Below are 27,915 nucleotides of genomic sequence, written 5' to 3'. Positions count from 1 at the left end.
GATTTATGGAATTCTCGCGTTAATTTTGTCCTCGGAGTGCAAAATTCATGAATTTCATTTCGATTACCACTCGTTCAAAATATTGTTAACGTTTCTTCCATCTCTAAAAAATATCACCTTCGTGTGAATCTGTATTTCATAGGAACAATCCTGATTATTCGTTGAAAGTTATTGATTGAATTATTTTTTAAACTCTCAGTCTCGTACAAGCAATGTTTAGTACGTTCTTTTAAGTTTCAACTTTTTGTCGTACAATTATCTTCAGAATAAACTTATTCACCGTTAATTTTTTAGTTTCAATTTGTCAAGCGAAATCGATGAATAATCGTGAAAGAATATTTGACTTTCCGCGGTCTCGACCGTTCCAACAATGTTTACACGCTTCTTAACCATTGGTTAGACAAGCATTCGTCGGAAAATGAACTCGATCTCTCGCTGGATCCGTTCCAGACCAGAAAGAAAGAACGCGAACTGGATAGTGAAGGGAAGGGTGGGGGGTCGTAAATATCCTTATACACCGTACCCCATACGAGACTCCTATCGATCTGCCTGGAGCTACTTTCATAAGATTCTATCCAAACGAAAAATCCACAAAGCAATCCTGCGTTGCGCTCGCAATACGCCTAACTCCTCGTGTATCCAGCTATCCTGAACGTAGCGACGCTTCTTCGCGATCGATATCTATACTAAAAAGGATAGGAAAATTGATTTTTTTTCATTGTTCTAAGCAATATGTTTTGCACACGTGTTGTGCGTTGATAGTAACTATTGCCTAGACACTATAATTTTCCAAAAACACTTACGTTCCATCTAAACAAAATTCCTACGCCCCTTGAAGGGTCGCAGAGATCTTAAAATCCCCAAAAAGTCCTACATACAGTAAGTCCCGTAAGTATTTGTACCCTCTACGTCTATTGAAGAAAGTTATCTAACTTAAATGATAGGATTCATATTTCTAAATTAACTTCCTATTATAAATGTGTGCATGAATAAACTTCACACATGTGTATATTTACAGTTACTAATTGATTTGGAATCATGAAGCATTCATTGAAATTGGACAAATGTCTTCAATAAGTATAGAGGGTATGAATGCGTATGGGACTGACTGTAATTGAAAGAATATTTGAAAGATTCAGAGTTTCTACGCACACCAAAGAATTCGAAGTCACGTCGAGGCAGGAGTTAAAACAAGGAAACGGGAAAAAAGTTTCACGCCCATTAACGTTATCGTCGTTTTCTTCTCACCCCAGGTCCGATGATGAGGCCGCAAATGGCGCAGCAGCAACAACAGACGTTGCACGCTGCCGGGGGCAACATGTACATGAGCAGTGGCGGTATGGCCGCCATTGGCGGGATGCATCAGATGCATCAGCGTCTCGGTTATCCTAGGACTAATAATCAACGGCCGCCTAACGTCAGCGTCGGCCCGCCCGACGGCCTTGGGAATAGCATCGCGGGCCGTGGCGCTCAGCAAGAGTGGCGACACGTTCTGATGCAGCAGCAGCAGGGCTTTCAAACACAGATGCGATCGCAATTCAACCAACAAGGACACCAAGGTAAGCGTCCAACACCGTATTACGCCCATAATTCCGCACAGAGGCTGTCTCGCGTGAAGAATGGACGTCCTGACAGGAGAACCACTCAACTTGTCCGCCTTCGATTTTAACCTACCGTTGCGGATGACCTCTGTTGATCCAAGATGTTGAGTGTAATGATCATTTTTGAGATATGGATAATTAGCTGATAAGATTGGTGCTTGGGCATTTGAAATTGCTTTAAATGCACCACCTCGACTCCTTGCACTTTTATCTTGGTTCTGCTTTAACTTTTCGCAGTCTAAATTTTCTGATTTCAGTATATTTTTGTCGAGCCTCACTTGACATAGGAACGCAAAGGGTTAACAATTGTAAAATATGATAAATGGTATCACTTACTTTTATTTTGAAAGAAACCTGTTTATATCTGTAGGATTACAGAGTAAAGGCTGTCGCAAACAGTATGCCAAATCTATTTTCGAAATGTGGTCAGACTAGTTACTTGCACGTGTGAAGTATCCATAAAATTTAAAATAGATGAAACAAGCATTCTCAGTGCGACTAAAATGAGAAGTGTTGCTCGCTTTGTTTTTCCAGGTGGGTTCGCAATGGGCGGTACGGGCGGAATGCAAATGAACGCCGCACAGATGCAGCATCAACAGCTGATTCGGTCTCAGAGTGGAGGTATTGCTGGCTCCGGTATGGCCAACAGCACTCAGATGCAGCAACTACTGTCGCAGCAACACCAGCAGCAGACATTAGCCATGCAGCAAAGTAATAATCAGATGTCACTGCAGATGCAAATGTCGCAGTCCTCATCAGTCAACTCTGTCAGCAGTACAGGCACGGGTAAGTCTTCGCCCAATGATCATTCCTGTATCCGTGCAGCTCCAGTCGCGATGGAGAGAATAATTGCGGAGACATTTTGAATGAGATACGAAAGTTTTCTTGGAGGTATCATTATAAATATCGAAAGATAATTGTCGGGATAAATAATACAATTAATCTATAAAAGCAAAATATGATGGTTTTATATATTAACCGCCTATGAGCCCGTGTAACTTTTAGATTTCATACTAATATATGGACGTTGAATCAAATAATTTTAGTTTCTTCACAAAAGGACGTGTATGTCTTAATTATATTAGGGAGGCCAGAAAGTAATGTCGTTTTTGCGAATGTCAATACTTGTCTATTATTTATCAGCTCACTGTGTACCAATTGATTTTTATCGATCAGGTATTGAAAAATTGCACACTAGACGGGAAAAGATTGTTGACGATTATATAATTGATTAAAAATAAAAACACATAAATTTATTTGTTTGAATTTAATGTAAAAGAAACGGCATTACTTTCTCGTCCTCCTAATTTAAGATCTCTGATAACCAATAATTACATTAATGACGGTTAGCAACACTATCAATCTGAATTTACCGAAGTAAATGTCTCGCAAATTGTTTGTAAAAAAATTCGGCCCATAGAGGGTTAAATCTTCATTTAAATATGCAACTTCAGATATTCTTCATCGTATCTTATTTTTATGACCTAACAACTCAATCCTTCTTCCCCGAAGGGGCTCCCCCCGCAACAATTCAGTGTTTTTAATTCAATTCAACAGAATTGAGTCGACTTAACGATATTAAAAAACGATAAATTTCAGGTTCACCTCTGCATCCGCACCAACAGTACGGCGCAGGTAGTCCAGGTGTGCGCAGCCTGCCGCAGCAACAGCACACGCAACAATCAACCGCGACGGATCCGTCCGTGGCCGCCGCGGACTTCAGCCTCGAGTTTCTGGAGAACCTGCCAGCCGGGGACACGTCGAACTTCAGCGCTCAGGAGCTCCTGAATTCCCTCGACTCCACGGCGAGCTTCAACCTCGATATTCTGTAAGGCCACGCCTCTCGCGGTCTATTCGGGAATCGCATATAACCAGGCCGGTTAGAAACGACGCGGACTAACGCCAAGGGGGATCGATCCACCTCCCGCGGCGGTGGACACACGCTCGCGACGATATCGACGGAGCTCATCTGCTCCCCATCGCGCAACTTCCTCCGTCGCGTATATCGTGCGTCGATTCCTCGAGATCGATCGGAACGAAATCCTCGCGTTCGATGAGATCGTCTCGCCCAGGGAACAAGAGGAAACCAAGAGTACGGCGAGTCTGGTTTGACTCGATGGAAGATTCGATGGTCTGGTGTCGGGAGGGTGCTTGATGGGAGAAGCATAGAGGTCCCATGGAAACTAGAGGGTGTAAAACGCCCTTATGAAGCGTCGAGAACGTGGAGCATTGAAGAATCTTTTCTTAGGGTCACCAGAAATTTTAGAACTTGGTACTTGTGGTCCTGTGGCAATCAGATCGCACAGGAAAATCCCTATGCATTGATTTGTGCATGACGAGGTTGTACTAAGAGTGATGAGTCGCTTGAGAGACCACTCGAGACTGATTTAAAAAGATCTAAATGTTTCTTCCACCAACTGTTATTATGCAATTGTTAATTTTAAGTTGAGAATGAATTTAGCTCAGCATTTCCATGCTAAGCCACTTCCACTCTTAGCGGAAAATCAGCATTCAGTTACCTCGTTTTTGACACTAAACCACCCTGTTGACCCTCCACGAGTCATGAAACACATCCGCGGTGCTGTCCAGTGATGTCCAGCGTTTTCAGGGGTGCTAGACCTTGTGGAACAGAACGCAATGGTGTATCGAATTCGTGCACCGTGTAAAATAGATACGATTAGTAAAAGTTTCCTCTGTCGATCGTCTTGAGAAGCAAGGGCTCACCCAGACTATCGACCTTTCGTTGCACGATGGTAGGGGTCTGGTGGATGTGATAAAAAGCATTATCCTATACTCGAGGAATAGTCGACTAGGCGTACATGCTCCAATAGGGCTCCTGTACCTTTCAAGAGGATCGTCAATGTAACTCTCATACAAGGAAAAGTCGACAGACTTTGTCCTAAGATGCGTGTTCACGCGACATCAAGGTCGTGGCATGAATTACATCTTTAGTTGGTGTTCTCACATAGTTTCATGCGATAAATTAACCCTTTGCACTCGAGAAGTGACTCTCAATCACATCTTAACGTAATGCGGTAACTTGAGGGTAACTCTCGGTCACCACCAGGTTTGACGCAGTAAATCAACCAGCAATAATGTTTGTTTAGCTTTAATTATTTTGGAACTCGAAGTTTCATAAATAAAATGATTGTCGGTGAAGTAAAGGTGACCGGATTCTCAAATCTCAGATTAGTTTGCGATCGGGCTACATCTTCAAAGTCAATCTAAGCTTAGCATTCGTGGCAATAGAATGATAAGAAAGCATCTTGAATTGCTGGTAGATAAAAAAAAGCCTCGAGTGTAAAGGGTTAAATTATTTACAGAGAGAATGTAAGAATTAGAAACGAAGAAATTTAAAGTGGAGAAAATATGTGGATCCTGAACGTATGAAGGGAGTCTCCCGACGTTGTCTTCAAAATGCCATGAGAAATCACACTCAAGTTGACTCTGAGACACCCAAGTCGCTACATTGATTGGAACGTCGTGACAACGCGAATTATGGTGTTCTCGACGACAAATGTCGTGACATTTGCCGTCACGCCAATGAAAGCGTGACTTAACGCTTTACCTGTCGGTCCATTTGCGGGAGCCTACCACGCAGGAATGCGCGGGATCATTCATTCCATTCTGTAGCTTTTAAATGAAAATTGAAAACGGTATTTTTCGTACTAATAGGACCAACTAGCATGCATTAGAGTTTCCTTAAATTGAATATTATAAATCGACGACCAAGAACATAGTTACTTCCTTCGGATCTCGCGCAGATTACAATTCGATGTCCTGCTGTGAGAAGATGGCCCCTGGCGACGTCCATAAATTGGGTCACTCTAAAATTGCAAATCGAAGGGCCATTGTATCTCATTACTGAGGCTACAGTCTCTTTAGGATTAATGAGGTCTAACGGTCCTTCGATCTGCAATCTTCTCGAAGCAGGACTGTACGCAAAATTCATCAAGCCAACTTGCATTTTACTTTAAACGTAAGTTCTGGCGTTTATTGCATTAAACGAGACAAACGATATTATACCTAACATCTGAGTTATAGACTGTACTCTGTTCTTACGTTACTTGGAGTTTCACGTCAACAGTCTATAGCAATCTTAAGCTAGTAAGGAGTTAGTGCAGGTTAAGTGGTGTCACGTGAACACGTATTTTAAGAGATTGAACCCCCCAGGTGAACGAATCCCAGGCGAGAACGATCGTCGTTCGTCAGCGACGTTGAATGGATGTGTTTGGGCAACCGGTTCGACGTCGCTCCTCTACAGACAGTAACCGGTCGTAGCGCATTTTCGGCAGCTATTCTCTAGGCTGCCGACTATTCTTTCTAGGCAATCACGTTTTAGGTAAAAATTGAATTTCTTAACGATAACCGATCCGAGGTAGCGGAGACGAGAACCAAGAGAGCGTGGTCTCGACTGCGTGGGAAATCAAGAGTCACCCGAGAAGCAAACGGAATTTCTGTCCTTCGTGTTTCTCTTTTTTTTTTGTAGAAGTCACATTTGAACTTTGGTTTCTCTCGTCCCTCCTCTACGAATTATGGTAGCCTATGGAGGCTGGCCAGGTGGGGGATGATCGACGACACCGATATAGCGTCTTTGACGGGCACTTCGAAAGGAACGATGAAATCCTCTTGATTTTTCACGCGTCAGTCCGACGAACACTTAGGTACAATCGACTATCGGTCCTACACGATCGATTATAACGACGTGTCATCGACAACGGAGGTCGCATGTTGCCGTTGCCCTCGAACGGATCGGTTCGACCTTAGAGGTTTGGTTCACGGCTAAACAATGTTATTAATAACGGCTAGAACGTAGTGTATTTAATGATGCCACGACGGCGTATCTACAATTAAACAGAAAGTCAATTATGAGATATATATTCGATTCGGTGAATTCCGTGGCCTGTCGTGGCGGGGGCTCGAACCCCTTATTTGATCGGTCACGCGGTAGGGTTCGCGTCGTGTTTGACGATGAAGAAGAGAGAATGTGAGAGACAGAGAGAGAGAGAGAGAGAGAGAGAGAGAGAGAGAGAGAGAGAGAGACCCTTCCTAAGAATGCGGTGTTAGTGTTGCTACCGGGGATAAATTAAAGATAAATCTTGACTGTACATAGGTATGCAAGCTATAAGGAGAAAGTTTCGAGACGATAAGCTCGCAAAGTTTAGCCGATTAAAATTAAGAAAACCGTATGATATAGGTGAATATTATAATGATAATAGTAATTGATGATAACAGAGCGAATGGCCAGGAGAAATTGGGGGGAAAAGGACTGCCAGGGAGCGAATGACGACGCATGAAGCGAACACATGCTTTTTTTCTGGGCGACAGAGCACATTTCCTCGATTCGAGTGTGTATTTATTCAGTTTAGTTACGGAGAATGTGCCGCGTCGCCGCGCCGAAGTTGCACACAAATAATCACGGTGAGGTGCGAGGAGCCCGTTCTTGGCGCGATGAACCCGTCATTCGTGGGATTGGTTTCCTAAGAATATCAAAAAATGTATCTGTGACGTTCAGCGTTTAAATATTCCCTTCTTCGCTAGGAAATATTTCATTCTATTAGGGTGAATCGAAAGTTTCTTTTCCAATTTTTCTTCCTTCTTTTTTAACGAATGTTTAAAGTGAATAAAATTATTCAATCCCTCCAGGGATGAAATGTTTAAAGTAAAGTAAAATTGGGGAACCAGTAAACATACCTGGAAGCCCTATAGATTGATAAAATTAAAAATACACATTTGTTAGCACTTAATACACAAAAGAGCTACGAAATAACGTAAAACCAATTTAGCTTAATCATTCGGTGAAAAAAAAAGAACATAGAAGGAAGAAAAATCGGAGAAAACCGTTGGTCCACCCTAATATAATTCAGATTCAGGTTGAATAACTAACGGATGAACGAAACGTGTTTATTTTGATTCGTTATTCGAATTCTTGTCTATCGAATCTTGTCTATCTCTGCTTTCGAAATTATGGTCGGATCTTCCACGCTGTACCAGCTTTCCTCTGTCGCGAACAGATGGCGCTCGAAGGCAGAAGATGTTGTGGTGGGGGTAACCAAGCGGTATTGTGAGGGTAGCTCCTCGGCAACCCCGAGAGACCAATTCACTTCGAATCGATAAATGTTTCTTCGCTTCAAATTGTTTTCAGACCTTTCCAGCAAAGAGCTTTCCTTAACTATTAACGATACGCTTAGTCCATCGATTTTTCGAAAGGACGAGTTCATCGTTGCCCCAGACGGCGGATCTGCGACTAATCTTCCAAATAGTGATACATTCCATAGATAAAGAAAAAAAACGAGTAGGAATCCACGGTTTGTCTGATCAAAACTTTTCTTTCTAAAATGTGAGATGGAGGAGAGAGGTCGGGGCAGATTAAGATTTTTTTTTCATTTCGATCGACAATGGTAATGGCGCGAGAATGTTTGAAACGAGTGAACACAACGCGCATTTGCGCGGACACACCCGTTAAAGGAGTCAAAGAAACGAGGGATACGAATGAAGACAAAAGTATCCTCGACCGTTCGCCGAAAGTGTGCACGATTAATTCCGATTACGGAGTTTCGCTTGTCACGATACATAAGTATAATTATACTCGCGCTCGAGAGACAGAGTGAAAGTGAGAGAGTGAGACAAAGATCGAGAGAGAGAGTATGTGTGTTTGTCGCGCGAAATTAGAAGAGTATATAATCGTTTTTTTTTCTTTTTTTTTTTTTTTTTGAAGAAAAAGAAATGAAATTCTCATTGGGCGGAGCGACGACGCGTTATTATTGTCTTGTAAAATATTGGGGCCACGAAACATAATCTAAACAACAAAAACGATAAAAATGAAAATACCAAAAAAAAGGTAATAATGAAAAAAAGGTGAAGAAGGGAACGAAGGAGAAGAACAGGTGCTCTAATTCTCACGTTGATGATATGCGAACATCGTATGTAAATGTAAATCGAGAGAATCAAGAATACGGAGGTGGTGAAACAAAGTCGCCGCATGTTCCGTTCTCTTTTTGTTTTTTCTTTTTTAAAGTTCATTTTTCTATTATGCGTTTCGTGCACGAGCAGGGGAGGAGAGAGAGAGTGTGAGAGTGAGAGAAAGAAAGAGAGCGAGAGAGAGACGGGAGATATGGAAGAGACAGGCTAGTGGAAAAGAAAAATGGTCGACGAGGTGTACTCGCGGAAAGAGAGCATTAGGGACCAACCAAAAACCGGAGAGCAACAAGCGTGCGCTTGGTGGTGTCGATTGTCACGGTGGATCGTTCTACATTTTTCTTTACACGTCGAGATGAAAGGACAAGGGTGAAAGTTATACCAGTGCCTCGAGTCATTCGTGACCAATCACCGACGTTCTGTCGTTTCAAAGAGACACAGAGGCCGCGACTCGAGCTTCCAACGTCGGGGGAGGAAGAGAACCGGAAGCAAACAGTGACACAAGGCGACGATAACGCTGGCGATCGCATTCTTTACTCCAGCACTGTCCAGAATTCATTGATAACGCGACAAGGATAATTGACAGACTTCGGTGAGATTAGGAATAAATCCGGTAACTTCTTTCACCCTTTTCGAACGAAATTGTATACAGCTTCTGAAAGAAACTGTATGGTAAGGTCAGAGACAAACATTGATGATGGAGTATGACTCGAGAGGTTTATTTTAATAAATTCTAAAATTGAGAATTATGGGATACAACATTTTTATTTAATTCGTACTCAAATGGTAAATACTACGAAAGTATTTGTAATCAGTTTCTAAAAGGTCGATATTTTAAGTGGATTTCAAAGTGATCTAAATATAGATTCAGGAAGTTCGATTGCTTCAAAAGGCTTTTGTTTTTTATATGAATGACTAGCAACTTCAAGGCAATTTTATTAAAAAATTAAAGATATTATTCTTTACACAGATATTAATACGAGCATCAGAATGTGATTAAGTGTAGGAACTTTTAGGCGAATAAATAAGGACTCGAAACAAATGTTTTTGTGCGTGTAATTTTGGCTGAAATCAGTCGATCATTTTTGTCACGTTGCGAATGAATTCTGGTCCACTATGCGATGGTTAAGTAGTAAAAGTCGGTTTCAACTGAGAAGCGAATGGATTGCGGGGTGTGTGTCGGTACGTCGAGAACCACTCGACCCGGACGGATACACCTCGGTTAATTTATAATATTTATAACTTTATACGATACACGGGCATTTCGCATAGAATAAAAAAAAAAGTTCCAATGTTGAATCTCGAACTGTTATTAATAAAATGCGTTGAGTTCCTATAATCGTTTGTTTTCTACTGAATTATCATCCGGAAGTTTATTTAGATTGACTCCGTGACCAAAGAGGCTGGAAAGAAAAGGAATTCCATGCACTTAAACAACGTTCCTTGAGTATATAGAATGTCTCAGCAGTCGAACTAGAGTTGTTCTTCTCGATAAGATCATACTAAAATATTCTACATTTTCAATTTGTTTTTGGATTAAGAATCGTCCCTTTCTCGATTGATTCGTGATTACTTTTTAATTTCCTTCCTACTAACGCTTCCCACTATATTATCGCATTACTTTCCTTTTTTACTGTTTTAAGATTAGGTTAACAACAGCATAGAGCTGTGCCTCGCGTCTGTGCCAAATGTATACTTACTTTTACTGCTGTAAATTCATTTTCTTCTCTTTTCTTCTGTTCTAACGTCGTATTGTTACTATCACTGAGACACCTTGTAAATGCAGCAGATGGCTATAAAAGAACTAACTTTTTAGAACAAGGCTGAAAAATTGTAAGAGCGTCTTTGTTGTGAGTCCAAAGGGATATTTTCCACGTACGAAGCCATCCACGCGATAATTCTGCCAAAACTTCGCTCATTATCGATTCCATCGAGCCTGTCGTTGCCAAGCAGATTCTCCTCGTCCTCCCGTTTCCCGTATATTCGTTTTATTTTATACATATTTTAACGTTTACCCCAATTTGTTTTTCCTACTGCCCGCGCAATGTAAATTACTGGCTAAACAAAAGTTTAAATTTAAATTCCGTGCAAGTAACTGTAAAAGCAAGTGAACGTAGCGAATAATTGCTGTTTGGAGATTTTATTTGTCATCTTACAGAGTGAAATTCAGCCTATCTCTGGTATACAATTGAAGGGAAAGCCTCATTATTTTTCGAAGGCGTTCCGCGGTATCTCCATCTGCGCGACAATCCAACATTAGGTCGAATAGCGTCCTAACGCGTGGTCGCGACGAAGCGAGTTAGGGGAGGAGGATCAATATCACGGTTAGGGAGAGACCAGACTGAAAATAGGAGCGATGAGGAATAAGGATTGCCAGAGGCGAGCAAAAGAAACAGAGATGGAGGTGAATCACCGAAAATGTCAAGTCGACGTTCTGGCCTCCTCCTGAAATTCCAATCGACGATGGCGATGCCCCGGATCGCGACTGATTCATGCAAAACAATATTTCATTTAATAATTCTAAACGTGTAGTCATATGACTGCGATAAGAATGAAAATGTAAGAGTTAACAGGTGAGTTTTGAAAAAGGAATCAGTGTTAGGCTTATGAAATTTTCGAGTTTTCTAGTTTTACAATAGTCCTCGATAAAGCTCAGACTTTTCCTCTAGTTTTGAGAAGAATTTTGTGAAATATTGAATACGAAGCTGGGTCTCATTGATCCAATGCGCAAGCACAACCACGATCCACTGGCCGACATCGACATACCACGATGCTCCCATACAGACAAGTGTAACTCTTGAAAATTATGAAACGCGTTATCAGTTAGCTGACCTTTGCGATTAATGGGGAAGAAGAGAGATACGTTCGTGCGTCTAGAATGAGCCTTGCCTGTTCAAATTGTTGTATATTTATCAAAAGACGATTGCACACGAAGATGCACGACACTCAATTTTGCACTAAAGAGTACATTTTTTAATTTGGAACGATTCAATAATTAATAGACACGAATCTATTAATTGATGGCTATATGAATGTTAGTATAGCTAATAATTACCTTGAATCGTCAGTTACCCTGCGTCGTAAAGGTCAGCAGTATCGACAGACATCTATTCGGAGTTCTTGTTACTAAAATGAAGCTTCGAAATTTCACTGGAAAGAAAACAGAGTGAAAAATAGGATGTGATGAGTTTCAAAATTATATGAAACCGAACGGTTCTTGTATCCAATTTATTTTATACTCGCTTACCTTGCGTAGACCGTCGACTAGATCATTTTCCATCGATCCTCTATTTACGAGACGTATGAGAAACATCCTCGATGCCCGTAAACATCCTTCGAACCTCGTCACGATAAATTGTTTGCTTTCCGAGGTCGGTTTCTTCGTGTGTCTCCTGGAAACGACAAGTATATATATTTTCCTAATTTTGTTAAAGTTTGCATTTTAATAAAGAACCAATAGAATTTTACGTCTAGTCTATGCATCCTTGTTACTCCAACGATCCGTCGGAAACCGCGATTTTTATAAGTGGTAACCTCTGTACCATCGAATTGTGGCGAATTCAGACAGTCCTTCGAAAAATGAGTTCAAGAGGGGTATTTTTGTTGGACACTGAGGCTTTCGATGGACGCAGTCAAATCTAAGATGACGACGTCTGGTAATCACGGGCGACGGAAGCACAGCGACGCATCAGCTTCTTTTATTGCTTCGGCATTGTAAATAGTGTAGTCGAAGGGTGGGAAGAAGCTAGAGACACAGAAAGAAAGCGAGCGAAGCACGTGATTTGTAATTTTTGTGGCTCGCGGATTTATCGATGAAGAACCGCCTTGGCGAAGTCCTATGGCGCTTTCGTCTTCAGAGGAAAATCGTTTATCCGCCATCTTGGTGAGAAATCGCCTCGAATTAAAGGATGAAACCAACCTAAGAATAGATAGAAAGAGATTAAAGGAACGTCCGGAACGACGAGTATTCGCCGTTGATTTATCGATATAGAATCAATACTCTCTCGACGCTATTGTTCTCAACGATTGTGATATGTATATTGTTAATGCTGTAATGATAATGGTAGACTCGTTTGTTAAGACGTATCATAACGCGTACATACAGGGGCGCCTTTGTTCATAGACCTCTAGTGCTCGAGACAATTGACGACTTTGTCGACTGAAATAGACCAGCTTTTTTTTTTATTTGGATAATAGCTGTGAATGAAATCAACACGTAACACTTTATTTACAACATTTATTCGATCGAACAGGTAAAATTTTATTTCCACGAAGACTAACGAGATGAACGATTGTTTATCTGTTACTAGTTAATCGACATTTTTATCTAGATAAGAATTTAGTTCCATCTCTCTCCGACGATTGGTTTTCAATGATCTGCGCCCGCGAATGTTACGCCTCGCCATTTCTTTCCGTTAAGAATTAAAACGGATCTGGCCATCGAAAATGAGACGAGGCAGCAATAATTAAAAGGAAATTAAGTGGAGAAAGAGTGAGAATGAGAAAGAGAGAGAGAGGGGGGGGGCGAGGGAAGTAATGCCTGTAAATAAGAAACACGTGGAGAGTGTTGCGTTATGATTATTTATGTTGCTGATCGAAAGCGGACTCGATAGTGAATTATTGTAATAATTCGTAATTTAAATGAAAAGGAAACGAGAACGGAGGAGGAGAAATGAGAAATCATATACACAGATTATGTAAATAAGCTAATGGATAATATCTCCCTTGGTAAAGGATAGTTTACGGATAGTTATTTTTATTACTATTACTATTATTAAGTAATTATTATTATTATTACATTATTATATTATTATTGTCATATTATTATTATTATTATTATTATTATTATTACTTATTACTATTGTCATTATTAATATTATTATAATTGTCATTGTTATCCTTCGGCCAATGATCTCAAAAGAAAGATAGTAATTGCGTTCGGATGAGAGTGTTTCTATAACAATCTGAATCCGATTTCGAATTCCGTCAAAGGCCACGCGTCGAAAAGGATTACCGTTTCGTTGACATTCAAAACGCATTCTACTTCTTCGACTATTTTTTTTTTTCATTTTACTGTCTGTCGTTTCGTTCTTTTTATTTTATTATTTCAGGCCTATGTACTCTCTAAACATGTTTATGACGCACTCGAAGCAAATCTTTGTCTACGGTTGCGCTTCTTTTTCTTCTGTTTTCCTGTCGACCAGAGACGGGCAAAATCTTATTCGAGTGATAGATAATGAAGTTCAGGAATAGTAAGTTATTAGTCAACGTTTTAATTTCATTATAATCGGATATTAATAAGAATTATCATTTTCATTTAGAGAAAAATGAAAAAACAGTTGTTTGTTTTATTCAAATGATAGAAGCAGGCCTAGGGTGAACAACAGGTTATCTTCTAATTCGTACAAATTTCAAATTTCTTTATAAATTCATGAAATTTGCATTCAAATAAGAATTTTGCCTATCTCTGCCACCTATCGTTGAGTCGTGAGTTCTTTGGCGCTTCTCATTGCAGCGCGCGCATTCCAAACAGAGAGGGTAAACGCGTTTTGTTTTCTCTTTTATTTTTCCATAGACACATTTCCCTCCGTTTTGATTCGTCTCGGGGGCCACGCGATACTTCTGGCCATCGAGACGTAAAGCGTACGCCTTATTAGTGAATGAACGTTCCTTTTGTGTGTATATCGGTCCCAGTTACGCAACCAGAGGGGTACAAGAGGACCCTGTTCGTTGCAGAAAAGTGAAAACGATTCTTTTTTTAATTTTACCAAACGTAAACATAAGTTTTAAATATCGTGTATGTATTTATGCATAATGTATAGGATACCCCTCTCTTGTACAAGAACGAAAACAATTTTCACAGAATGTTCACAGACATATAAAAATGTTACCCCCTCCTCCAATTTCTATTTGAGACTTCTGGTTGCGCGACTGATTCGGTCATAGCATTCTTTCATTGCATAAGAAACAACAGAAACAGTATGTAGCCGTTCGTGTCGCTGCAAATTCCACCCCGTTCGCACGATCACCGATTTTTGTAAAATATAATTATTTTATAAAGCGTCGTAATCGATATTCGTAGGTAAAAAACCGAAAGTGCCCATTCGAGAATAATTGTTTTCATTCCGTTCACCTAGGCATATAACGTGTGAACGGGGGACACGGAACGAAACGCGAGTAATTCGTTTTATTTCGACCCAGAGTTCGTCGATCGATTAAAATTTCTCGCGGTGGCACCGAGAGAGATACATAAAAGAAGAAAGCGGAGAAGGTAAAAAGAAAATCGCGATTCGAAAGTGACCTATTTCAATTGAATTCCGTTAGAACCGAGAGTGGTGCAACGCTGATCAAATTATTCATGAACATGTTTTATCAAACGAGAGTCAAGACATTTTGTCATGTCTTTGTATATTTTTATGCAATGTTGTAGAATGATATTGTTTCAAATATATTATACAAATAATGATAATAAACAAATTTATATGCCATAAATTGACTGATTTGTTACAAATACCGAACCTAAAAAATATAATACATGTCGATACTCTTTTGCAATTCTCCATATTAGAAGAAGTGAATAAGATAGGAGCAATTTACAGTCAGTCTCATAAATATTCGAAACCTCTATGTCTATTAAAGAAATTTGTCCAAGTCTTCAAATAAATGTTTCATGATAAATGTTTACAAAAACAAACTTTTCACATATATACGTTTATAATGAATATTTATTCGGGATCATCAAACCTATCATTTAATTTAGACAAATGTCTTCAATAGACAAAGAGGGTACGAATATTTATGGGACTGGCCGGTTGCCTTTTAAATATTTGACAAGGTTTAATTCTTAGATTCCTATACAGTTTTTAATAGAGAGTAAAAGGAAAACAGATGCAGCAATATTAAAAAACAACTGCATGAATTTTACCTCAAGAACGGCTTCGATATGGCCAATGTCACTGTTATAACGTGTCGCAGTAAAATGCCACGGAAGAACCACACGCAATTCCTGTTTAACAGACTTCGAAAAAGGAGGAAATTACTCAATTCGACACATATTTTGTTTTTTTTTTTTTTTGTTTTACGTCTGTTCCCCGATTACGTCGAGATGGTTACGGCGAGCATGATTATTCCGTTCCACAGCGTTTTTTCTTCCCTTCAAGCAGCAATTGTTGCCTCACATCGATCGACCAATTGACAGGCATACATTACAGTGTCATTTCGGAAATTACAGAAAAGATAGGGGGTAGATAAAAAACTGATTGTAAAGTTCTTGTTCTCAGTGAAGCATGTATCGTAGGCTCACTTCAGAATACTAAATTTTTTAAACGAGACGTCAATTAATATTTTATTTCATCATCTATGATTTCTGCAGTCTCGAAGGGTTGCGTTCTCGGTATAAAGCGTAGGGGTAGATGAATAGATCTCTGGTGAACGTAGAACACTTTTTTTCACTAGTGCCGTGCTATATGGAAGGAATTTAACAATTCGTGTAATCGTTTATGTTGTTTATCCATATTGTTTTTTGAAATTATTGAAAACAGCGAACGAATATTGAATCAAAAGGATGACTTCCGTTAGTGAGGTTTATTTTATTTTGTATGCCCGTCTGTTAACACAGCGCGTAAAAAAGTAGTAAGTTTATTTATATTATTAGTCATAGTTCACTAAATATCAACTCTAGACGAAGTCGTAATTTTATATTCGAATTTGGATGACTTTCCACTGTAAATAAACGTGTTAAATATGTCCTGCAGAATTATTATGGAATTAATCCTGAGAAAATAAATTTTACATAGAAATGTTAAATATGTGATACTTTCTTTCAAACTTTTTCACTTCTTTGTCTTCGCTTCCTTTTTATCTTCTAGAACTTCGTTAAGCAGTTTTACGTGAGTTCGAAACAATTTCTTCAGGTTTTCAGAGTAAAAACGCCAAAAAGACTTTAGGTGACCTTCCATATTACAGAGAGATCAAGAAGTATTTGGAATTCATAGGACAGTCTCCACAGCAAGCGGACCTCAAACGTAACGTTATTTACATCATCGAACTGATTGGTTTGTTAAGCGTATTTGTACCAACTGTAAGTGGCATATTACTTTGTAATGTACGTTGATAATTTAATCGTGCAATTCTATTAACAAAATTAATAGTATTTCACTTTACTATTATCTATTAATAGAAATGTACAAATATTTGTGCGAATACATCTAATAAAAATAAGAAAATTTTAATAGTTTCTCATTATAAATGAAACATCTTGTTCTACAGTGGTTACAATTCATCACTACTATACGCAACAATGACATCGATGGAGCATTAGAGTGTATGCCACTTTTTGCCACGAATATAGGTACGATAGTAAAAGTAGGAAACCTCCATATAAAGGGAAAACAAGTAATTATTCATTGCATTGCACAAAGGAGTCTAATGTAGAAAACTAAATCACAAATATTAATGTTTTGTAGATGAATAAATTGTATGACCTTGTGGTAAAAGATTGGGAGTCAGTGAAGGATAAAAAAATGTCGATAAGTATTTTGAGTGAAGTTACCCGACAAGGAAGTTTTATTGCACAGGTGTACAGAAGTAGGTACATTGTTGTTATTCTCAGTTGTTTTTACATATAAGCATTACTAAAAGATATACGTAAAATGTTACGGTAAATTCCATTCTCATGATGCGGTTAAATGAAACTATTGGTTACCCTATTTTGAAAATTACAAGACTGAAATATTAGACCAAATATATTTATTTATCTTTGTTTAGTTTTGGGTACATTTTATTTAGCATAAAAAAATATCATATATACTGAATCTAACACAGGCCTTCCGCTTGAACGATTTCTTTATGTTACTAATTTAATTTGTCATTGTTTTCAAATGATGATAATGGACCAGTAATGAGTACCAACCTACTTTTCAGGAACTTTATTAACCTCTCTGGCAGTATTCATTCTGGTTCCGTTGGGCCCTCTTTTCCTATTGTGCTACCATTGAACGAAACCAGACCGCGACGGCAACTATTTAAACTCAACTATTTGGTAGATGAGGACATATACTTTTTTCCCCATCTACGTTCACATCTCTATTTAAGTATAATAGAATAACCGTGGGGCAAGCAAATTTTCGTCAACAATTTCCTTTCCAAAAATGTCGGATGGGGCTTCGTTAAGGAGATATTAAGCGAAACCCCGACCAATCAGAGCGCGCATAGACCGTTGGAGCGGCCGCGGTAGCGAAGGCTACGCGCTGGCGGCCGCGCTTGTACGCGAACAAGTGACTCGACGTGCATCGAAGGACATTGACGCTGTCGCATAGCGCGTCAAAATCCCTTAAAGTTCTTTCAAAGAGAAATATTTTTATCTATTTTTCCTGACGATCGATTTTGATGAAATTTGGTTTTACAGGAGTTTTTGAGGTCGCTGATTCCAAATCTGAACGCAAAATTTAGAAATTTAAAATGGCGGATTCAATATGGCGAACCAAAATATGGAAATTGATTCGATTTGGATGGAACTTGGTATACAGGGGTTTTCAGGGTCGCCGATTTCACATCTGAACACAAATTTTACAAACTCAAAATGGCGGATCCAATATGGCGGACTAAAATAGGAAAGTTGATTCAATTTGGATGAAATTTGGTATACACGGGTTTTCGGGGTCGCTTATTCCAAATCTAAACTCAAATTTTACAAACTCAAAATGGCGGATCCAATATGGCGGACCAAAATAGGAAAATTGATTCAATTTAGATGAAACTTAGTATACAGGGGTTATCGGGGTCGCTGTTCGATTTCAAGTAGCGCATAGTGCTTACTGCATCAATGGGACCGCCCGGGGCCGAACCGAATTTTTCCGTGTAATTAGCAAACTGTGAAGCGATATAGCTTGAAAACTAATAAAAATCGAGTAAATACATTAAAGCTTAATGAATTCGTCTTGAAAAATATTATCGCATGGTATAAACAAAAATATATAGTTCCATTTGAAAAACGATATTTGATCATCATATCTCGTTAAATAACAAAGTTAACAAAAATTCTTTCTCGCTGGAATATGAGCCCCATTTTACCATGCAAATTCTATATTTGAAATTTTGCATTCGGCCGATAGTTTTAGAGTTAGAGCTCTGTATCACTTAGGCTGGAACACCCTGTATATAATTCTAAAGTGTCCTTAAATGCACAAGTTTCTCTACGATAAACGGACAGTAACATGATCCGGGATCGAATATCTCAATGAGACAATGCTAATGCAACGATCAAACTTTTTTTATTATTACCGTTTTTTGTTGTAAAACTGTTACCATCATATTCCCGACATTTTTCTGATTAAAATGAGACCAAACACGACATAATTCGCAACATATTTACTACATATTTGGCTCACCGAAATAATTCCGGTGTTGGTCGCCATTTTCGCATATCGCTCCGTCCTCTTCTTCATTCGCTGTCCTTCTCTGCACTCGAAGTTCGTTGGCAAAACATTAGAAGATACAGTATCGACTGAAGGAGGCATGCAATATTGCAAAACCGGAGACCCAAAATATTGACACTCGAGGTGTTTATGTGTTTACATTTGATACGTGTCGAGCGTCGAACGTAGAGAAGGACATATAGTGAAAGAGAAAGAGGTCCGAGAAAAAGAAAACACTCGACAGAAGCGTATCAATCGGTTCGGATCATATTACATCGGTGGTCGGGGCTACTCGGGCGAAACTACGGGCAAAAGAAATAAGAATGGGCTGGCAGCGAGTGGGATGGGTATCTGAGAGACATACAAGGTGTCCTAGCCAAAGTGATACGGAGCTCTAACTCCAAAACTATCAGCCGAATGTAAAATTTCAAATATAGAAATTGCATGGTAAAATGAGGCTCATGTTTCAGCGAGAAGGAATTTTTGTTAACTTTGTTATTTAACGAGATATGATGGTCAAGTTTCATTTTTCAAATGGAACTATGTATTCTTTTTTATACCATGCGATAGCACTTTTCAAGACGAATTCATTACGTTTTTATGTATTTACCCGATTTTTAATAGTTTTCAAGCTATAACGCTTCAAAGTTTGCTAAGTTTCAAGGAAAAAAGTCGGTTCGGTCCCATTGATGCAGTAATCACCATGCGGTTCTTGAAATCGATACGGAGGGTCTCGTTTGGGATTCTAGGCCCAACGAAGGAAAATGGGAAGAATCCCAATATTACTTAAACGCAAAGTTTACCACTGGATCACTAAAAAACAAAATCCGTATAGCCTCTTTTCGAAAATCCCTTAGACGAAGAATATTTAGACCAAGTTTAGTAACTCTAGACATGAAATTCGCTGCATCGTATAATACAAATATTTTTTGTTTCTATACGTGTAATGAAAACAGGCAACGAATTAAACAAGCAACGGAAAGAAATAACTTTGCCAACGAGAAGGACATGTATGAGGAATTCAGGGACTGCGCTGTTGATCACAATAAAGCGATACAGTGTGTATTAATAATAGTATAGCAAAGAGTATTATAAAAATTTAATAATTTGTGCAAAGAACACTAATATTTTACTTTGTCGTTACATTTGAAGGTTTTACAATCATCTTAATGGAATGAACCAAACGAGTTTTTTGCTTCAGATTGGAATGAACATGATCGGTATTAGCGTGACAGCTGTTCAAGTAAGACTAGTTTTGTTTACGACTCAAGACATACCTGAATCCATTTACTTTACAAATTTCAAAAGGACATTAACAAATTCGCTACCTTCCCTCCATAAGTGATCACGTATGAACCCGCTTGGGGATCAATTTGTGATATAATACCGTACTTCATTGACACTTTCCTGTATCAGACGGTTATGAACCTGGGTGAACCGAAAGAAGCGCTCAGAATTTCTATCTTCCTTGTAACCCAGCAATTTCACATGTTCTTCATCAGTGTACCTGGGCAAAAGCTTTTGGAGTACAGTTTAGGAGTAAACGAAATTCTGTATGAATTTTTATGAATTTCTATTCCTGTATGAAGTCTGAAGAATATAGTTTTAAATAATCAAATTTGGGTATTTTATCATAGGTAAATCTCCAATTGGTATCGAGTACCAGTGAGAATACAAAATGTGGTTTACATGATGCTAATAAGGTCTGGCGTACCATGTATAATGTCCGCAGGTGGATTATATAATATGAATATAGAGAACTTCGGTATGGTATGTAGTAATATAAATCTAGGGTGTTTCTGAAGCATGACCACTCAACTTTTGAAGCATATTCTACACATAGTAAGGGCAGGGAAGAGTCGTAGATGGACAGACTCTTAGAACATTTCCTTTACAAGCTGTTATTTTCTGTTTCGGACAGAATTTTATAACAAATCGTAATTAAAAAGGATTTATGATAATGATTTTCTTCTGTGGCAGTACATACTGTAGAGTTTTACACGCGTTCGGAAGTTTCCACAGTAGTATGAAAGAAGAAGCGAAAAATGATTATAATTCGTAAAGTTAGCGTTCCTGGTACACTTTCAAATGCACAAGACGCGTAGAATATACTCCAAAGTATAACCAATTATTTCAGAAACATCTAGCATAGACAATAAAGACCATTTCAGTACAAGTATTTAATGCATTAAAATTTGTAGATGTTCAAAACGTGCGTGTCGTATTTTACAATGCTAATGTCGATGAGGGTACGATTGTTTATTACTAGTGACAATGATTCCGTAACGAAGTAATAAACCTTGTTGTTAATGTTTTAGGACGATATAGAAATAAACTGTTATCTTCTTTAAGCTTTATTGTTCTTTCTCTGCTTATAGTCTAAAATGTCTAAACAAAAAGAATGTTACTTTACGTCTGGGTTTTAGTCTATACTATCTCCGTGATCATGTGTAGGCAACGTACCCGATGTAGGTGAATTTTGGTTCTTTGTGCGAATGGGAGTGATAATATCACTTTACTGCCAGTCGGTAAAAAGTGTTGAACAAAAAATAGATGATCGTTTATTTTACTAATCGTTATAATTTACGTATAAAGTACTCTGTTTAACACTGTGGCCCCCTTCAAATAGAATATTAAATATGGTATTCGATAATTATCGATCGCTGTTTCAAACGGAATATGTTAGATGGCAGCACGATTCCAAAACAGTATCTTATGAGTACCATAAATATTAGATATAATCTAGCTTGATCGTATAATTATCATAACGCAACGAAGAATATTCAGTACTAACTGCTCTAGTAAACACCCAACTAACATTTGGACAATGTAGACCTTAGTTTGGACAACTATACAACAAACCGATTTATAGTTTCAACCATCCCTTTTCTGAACCATTATGTAACATTTCAATAACCATTTCCCTAAGTTATATTCAAAATTTACGCAATGACTATATCGTCGTACCGTTGGCATACCAGAAGAATGATTCCGACATTATTTTTGGGCTGTGCATTCTGTTCACGTGGCAGCGGTAGAGATTATTCTCTTTCTAGCAGTAGCATTTCGATTAATATGATTAAGAAGTTCATTCTCCTCGCGTAGGAACAGTATAGATGCATCATAAGAGTAACTGTTTATATAAATTCATCAGGTTAAGTAGACCGAGGAGAAAAGGGTCGAGGGATGTTCTCGTACATATATAGCTAAGGGGGTTTACGATACAGGGGGAGTTCGAGTTATCTATGATAATGAGTTCCATTCAACGACCGGTCCCATCGTCGCGTTATCATACGTACGCTGTTATTAATACACGGGAGTGTATGATGTTTCTTCGGGGGTTGATTTGCGCGCTTCCGCCTGATTTTTTCCCCTGTTATTACATTACATGAACGATTATCGCCCTGCAGGGGAGAAAATCATCGAGCATGCGATAATCGAGTCAGTCTATCAATCTGATAATTAAACGCTCAGCGGCGCCGATCGACGTTTCCATCGTGAATCTCACCGTGAACTGTCACTCGCTTGTCGATGTGCAACGATACAAAATAATTTCATCACAGTCGCGTGACCAACGTAAATTCGATCCCAGTCATTCGCACGAGAAACATGAAAACGTCTGTTTCGATGCTCTTTCTCCGCCAATAAAACGAAGTGTGATAAAGTGTCGCCTATCGTTTGGGGAAGTTTGTTTCACGAAGTTTGACGCGACGAACCCTAACTCGTCACGGATGGTGGACTTAACTGCACGATGCGAGGAAACTAAAAATATGTTCTATGATTAAAAATAATACGCGTAGGTTCGTGGAAGTGAATTAAAAAAGAATCGTTAGTCTATGGGCCTGGCAAGGGGAGTTTGCGATACATGTATGGATCATAGAAAGAGATATAAGACTCTCTATTGAGGAAAGTAATGATTTTCGAACGAGTGGAATGTTTTATATGTGAAAAATGTATTAGATTTAAAGTAAAAAAAAAAAAGGAAGGGATAAACTGTGTGCCATTTCCATTTGATTGGTTTTCCTTTAAATTATCAACCCTTTCAGACCTGGCTCCACAATTGAGGACACAAAATTACCACACACAAAACCGACACTATCGTTTAGGGCGAATGTCCATATTTACGCACACGAACAAAGGCCAGTTTTCCTCAAAAACTACACTGTAATGATTTTTTTTCTATTTTTTCCATACTAATTTTGGTTCCAATTTGCCCTAAAAATTAAATTCCATTAGTACGAGAAAAGAAATAATTCAGGTCTGAAAGGGTGAAGTCCATATCGATTCGAATACATTTCCCTTTTTATTATTTTGCACCTATCTGACATCTCGAATTATATTACCGATATTATAATTTTAGAACACCTTCCACATAGTTTGGAACAAGGACTGTCGTGCGCATAGTTTCCAAGCCAGTCCTAACGAGTCCTCGTCCATCATCGTGACCGAATGACGCACTTCTTCACCGAAATATGGTACAAGGCAATCGTCAGACGTCTATCCAACGATGAAACGTTCGATGAAACGCGAAAGCAATCTCGTAAAGGCTGCACCCGGAAAGACAGAGGCCACGCATTGGCTGGAAGGCGATGAAGCAACGACGGCCAGGGGTGGCTGAGGGCTGGGGGATGGGGAGCAACGCAATTAGGAGAGAACATAAATCCCGCAGTTTAGCACACTTCCTCGCCGTTCCCAGCAGATCGGAGAATACAAATCAATCGGCGTAACGGCCGACTGCGCATTTAATTTCCATTCGGCTTCTGATCCACAGAGAGAGAGAGAGAGAGAGAGACAGAGAGAAAGAGACTGGTGGAGAGACGTTGGCGAAGTGAGAAAGAGGGAGAAAGATGCAGACGAGACAAATAGAACGCGAGAGGAGAGGCCAAGAGGAATTGGGTGGCCACACGAGAGAAAAGAGGTGAAGGACGGAGGCGGCAGAAAAAGAGGATTCGAGGTAGAAAATGTCGAAAGAGGTGAACGGGCCGGGGGGAGAGGGAGGATGAAGGTGGGCTAAAAGGAGAGGATGAGAGAGTAATTTGCGAACATTGACGCAAAAGGGATTTAGGACACGGAGAATGGATGATTGGACCCGGGAGAAGGATGAAATACGGCGCGGGATGGTGATGCCATTAAATTGGACGTGGAAAAAGAGAAATTGGGAGGAAAGATGGGGCAAGGGGTGGGAGAATAAGGGATAAACAGGATAAGACGAAGGCACTGGAAATGCATCAAACAAAATAATACTAAAGAAAGGTAAAGAGCATTTGCAGTCAATCCTACAAATATTCGTACCATTTATACCTATTGCAGAACTTTGACTAAATTAAATAATGGTTTGGTATTACCAAATGAATTTTTCATTATAAATATGTACATATAGATGTAACGGATTTAGCCAATAACGAAAATGCGTGTAAGTAAAGGTGTCGTCGTTACGCAACAGCCAATGAAACTGCTTCGCCAACTCCTGAGCAACGAACTATACCCTTCGAGAGACTAAAGCGAACCTCTGAAGAGAACACATCGTGTGGAAAACTCAGCTTCTAATTATTATACCGAAGTGTGTAGTCACGCGTAATCCCTTCGGTAGTACTCGCGAAGACTGCTCGTACAAAACAACGACAAATGGCAAATTTTGTAAGCACAAAATATTCCCCTAATTTTACTTTCTTGATAAATCTGGATAAAACTAATCTGTCATAAGTGCGAATCCATCACTCTTATCAAATAGATTCCGTAACAGAGGGAATCCCCGAATTTTCCCAGCCGTACGAGTCTCTATATACAACCAGTCGTTCGTTTCTGTTGCGAAAATCCTGGAAATGGAGTATACCCGACGAGTGACACCACGCAAAAAAGGATTTGCCGCGTACCGCGATGAATCGACGATGATCCGATTCGCATTAAGCCCCGCGACGGGATCGAATTTGCACGCGTCGTTACGCTCTCGCATTTCTCCTCCTGGGAAATGAGCACATTCCGATAATTGCGCTTTCGGTGGATTGTTTACCTCCGCGATAACGATCGTCGCGATTCTTTAGCGCGCACGTGCATGCGATAATAAGCCTTCGTAATCGGTGCCGTGCAATTGTATGACAGACGAAACGGCGCGATTATGCGAAAATACGCGTCACCGATTAGCGACGCTTTGTCCCACTGTGGGAATCAATTTCTATTTGAACGTCAATTCCCGTCTGTTGGTTGATGGATAAGTTAGGTTTTGTGGCGTAGCAGTTTCCAATTTTTTTAGAAGGATCTTCTTTGAAAGAAGGAAAATTTCCGTGTTAGAAATGTCGAATGGTAGATTCATAGTGACACGAGGGAAGTGTTCTTCACGAGTTGCTGTGAATATCGGTGAGTAGTGTAGTCGTGATAATTAAGCATTTTGGTTTCTGAGTGTTTTTTTTTCATTGAAGTAGATTGGAATTAAACCTTTTTACCACTGAACTACTTTATGACTAAAACATTTTGCCAACGAGTTAAAGAGTGACTATTTCTGTTTTAACTTATAATAAGTAGAAACACAAACGTTTATCAACTCCTTGAAGTTCGGTGGATTAGAAACTATCCCACTTTGGGTTAGCTTTACTATTTTATTTAAAGTTTTTCATTCGTGTGGCAATACTATATGAACTAACGCTGAAAGTAAAATAAGTGGAATCAGAAATGTGTACAAGTCGAAACGCGTTACAAGTTGTTGACACTATTCTTCTGTGTAGCTTGAATTTTATTCTTATTTTATAATCGTGTGCGTCAAAGAGTTAAATGGTAATATAATGACAGCAATTAATTAACAGGTTCGCTCTTGTCTACTGTCGATGCCATACGATTCTAAGGCGACTCGAGTAAACGATCACATAGCAGTTTCAAGATACCGTAATTTCATTGCCAGCGTGGCCAGGAACTCGTATACCAATTTTTAGGCGAAAAACAAGATTCTCCAGAGCGTCTGTTTGGAGGAATGGTGCTCGACGTGACATGCAGGGAGGTTAGCAGGGAGCAATACATCGACGGCACTTTCGTCGGTACCGACCTGGGGGACACGATTATTGCCTCCGCAGAATCCCCAACTACTTCCACCCCCGTAAGGTTCCTCCAGCCACGAGATTTCCCTCCGTGCGTCCCGTTCTTCCCTTCTCTTCCTCCTCGTGGCCGTGGTATCCCGGCTTCGGTCGAGCTTACCCAACTTACTCGACGGCGACCCGCGTTGCCGTCATTGCCAACCAAGTTTATGGCCCAGACCGACGCCCATAAACTGTACAAATGGTAAATCTACCGTAAGATCATCCCAGCCGAAAATGATGTATCGTAGGTACCGCGGGACGTACACACGAGAATCGGCAAACCTACCGCTTGACCTGTCCCTCCCTACCCTCTCCTGCCACTATGATACCACCTATTGCAGGAAAGAATCGACGGAGGGATGTGGAAGCAACAACGAGGGGAGGTTATTGCGTTCGGTCTCAATTGGTGTTTCTAGAATTCCTGACGGACTTCTTCTTCAAACTCTTTCATTCTTAGGTTCTACCAATGCCTGAATAATTTTTCCTGGGTTAGTTAGGATTAAAATGTTGAGCTACCTACGTATATATTAATACAAATTGACCCATACTATTTGACTTCTTCTTCAAATGTTCATTCTTATGTTGTACTAGCGCCTGAATCATTTTTCCTGGGTTAGTTGGTGCCAAGTGTTGAGCTACTTAACCCTTTCAGACCTAACGTTCACAATTGAAGACACAAAATTTAAAAATTACCATCACTATCGTTTAAGACAAATGTCCGTATTTGTGCACATGAAGAAAGATCAGTTTTCCTGGAAAACTGGACTATTAGGATTTCTTTACTAAACTACATTAGTACGAGGAAAAAGAAATTCAGGTCTGAAAGGGTTAAGTGTATTTTTATATAAATTGACCCCTACCATTTGACCTGTCAATAACCCACGAATACATTATATGTAGGAAGAAGAAGTTGACGAAGGGATGCGAGTGCAATGTCCCCAACGAGGATAGATTACCATGCTCAGCCTCAATCGTTTTTTGTACGAGTCTTGTTGGATCAGTTCTCCAAAAAGAGAACTTTTCAATTGCCACTTTAGCTTCCCTGTTTTATCTGCCTCATCTTTCCATGGGAAGGTTCCAATATAATGATATTCTTGCGAGCTATTCTAGTTATCCATGATCCATCCCGAGGTAGCTGGGGTTACTTGTTTAATTAGTTAAGCGTATTTTTATATAGAAGCAGGACCCCTACCATTTGACCTGTTAACCTCCCAAGATATTACGTATAGCATGGAAGGGTTAATGGAGGGTTGCGAGAGCAACGACACTGGCGAGGGTAGGTGACTATAGCGAGTCGCAAACGTCGTTTCCTGGATTTCTGTTCGATTGGAAAGCGGACATGACGTTCCACATGTCTCTGTTCTTCGTCAATGAATACATACTTCATATATCACAAGCCCGTCTACGTTAAACTTTCATTTAAACAAAAATTGCACTACTCGTAGATCCAGAAAATGTCAAGAGACTCATGATGAAGCGCCTTATACGCAACATATTTACATATTTAGCGTTGTAATTTTTTTCCAAACAAGATTTTAATGCAGACAGTGTTCAGATCTATCTAAACAATGTATGTGTGGTAGCTATTGTTATCCGAGGCCTAAATCCTGAATGGATTTCAGTCGAGGTGTTGTCGACAAAAATCCTTTGAAACGTGTGCAGGACGCTTCGCGGAGCATGAAGCACAGAGAAATGGGGATCAATGTACACAACGATTGGCCGCGCGAACATAGACTGCCGCTTTTAGGAGCTTATCCTCGTTACACCGTTGTACCGCCATGTAATACTGTCTTAACCGAAGAGGACCATTGTGATCTTATTTCCTGTCCAGCTCGGGCTACCCATACTTTCGACTCGGATTGTTCCGCGACCTCTAAACGTACTCAACACAGAAAATGGACACCGAGTCCAATCTTA

General features: G+C 39.5%; 2 protein-coding genes across 14 annotated transcripts in view; both read left to right on the top strand.

Moving 5' to 3' along the window:
* The window catches only part of LOC128895859 (neurogenic protein mastermind-like), a 216,438-nt gene extending 208,129 nt beyond the window's left edge, over window positions 1–8,309 (top strand). For all 13 annotated transcript variants that reach the window (XM_054158870.1, XM_054158852.1, XM_054158862.1 and 10 more), the window contains 3 exons: window positions 1,254–1,559; window positions 2,136–2,387; window positions 3,201–8,309. In XM_054158870.1, coding sequence (XP_054014845.1) covers window positions 1,254–1,559; window positions 2,136–2,387; window positions 3,201–3,433 — 791 coding nt within the window. In that variant the 3' untranslated portion in view covers window positions 3,434–8,309. The remainder of the gene's footprint in view (window positions 1–1,253; window positions 1,560–2,135; window positions 2,388–3,200) is intronic.
* A 7,774-nt stretch (window positions 8,310–16,083) lies between these two features.
* LOC128891122 (uncharacterized) lies at window positions 16,084–23,387 on the top strand. The gene is given in 13 exon segments (XM_054150347.1): window positions 16,084–16,096; window positions 16,433–16,599; window positions 16,788–16,913; window positions 16,985–17,105; window positions 17,442–17,483; window positions 17,486–17,559; window positions 17,613–17,632; window positions 19,891–19,992; window positions 20,087–20,177; window positions 20,351–20,487; window positions 20,572–20,704; window positions 21,136–21,183; window positions 23,295–23,387. Coding segments are annotated over 13 exon segments (1,167 nt in total).
* The last annotated feature ends 4,528 nt before the right edge of the window (window positions 23,388–27,915 follow it).

This window comes from Hylaeus anthracinus, unplaced genomic scaffold (genome assembly GCF_026225885.1).
Source record: "Hylaeus anthracinus isolate JK02 unplaced genomic scaffold, UHH_iyHylAnth1.0_haploid 0, whole genome shotgun sequence".
NCBI classification, from domain to species: Eukaryota; Metazoa; Arthropoda; class Insecta; order Hymenoptera; family Colletidae; genus Hylaeus; species Hylaeus anthracinus.
This window is presented reverse-complemented; position numbering and strand designations above follow the sequence as displayed.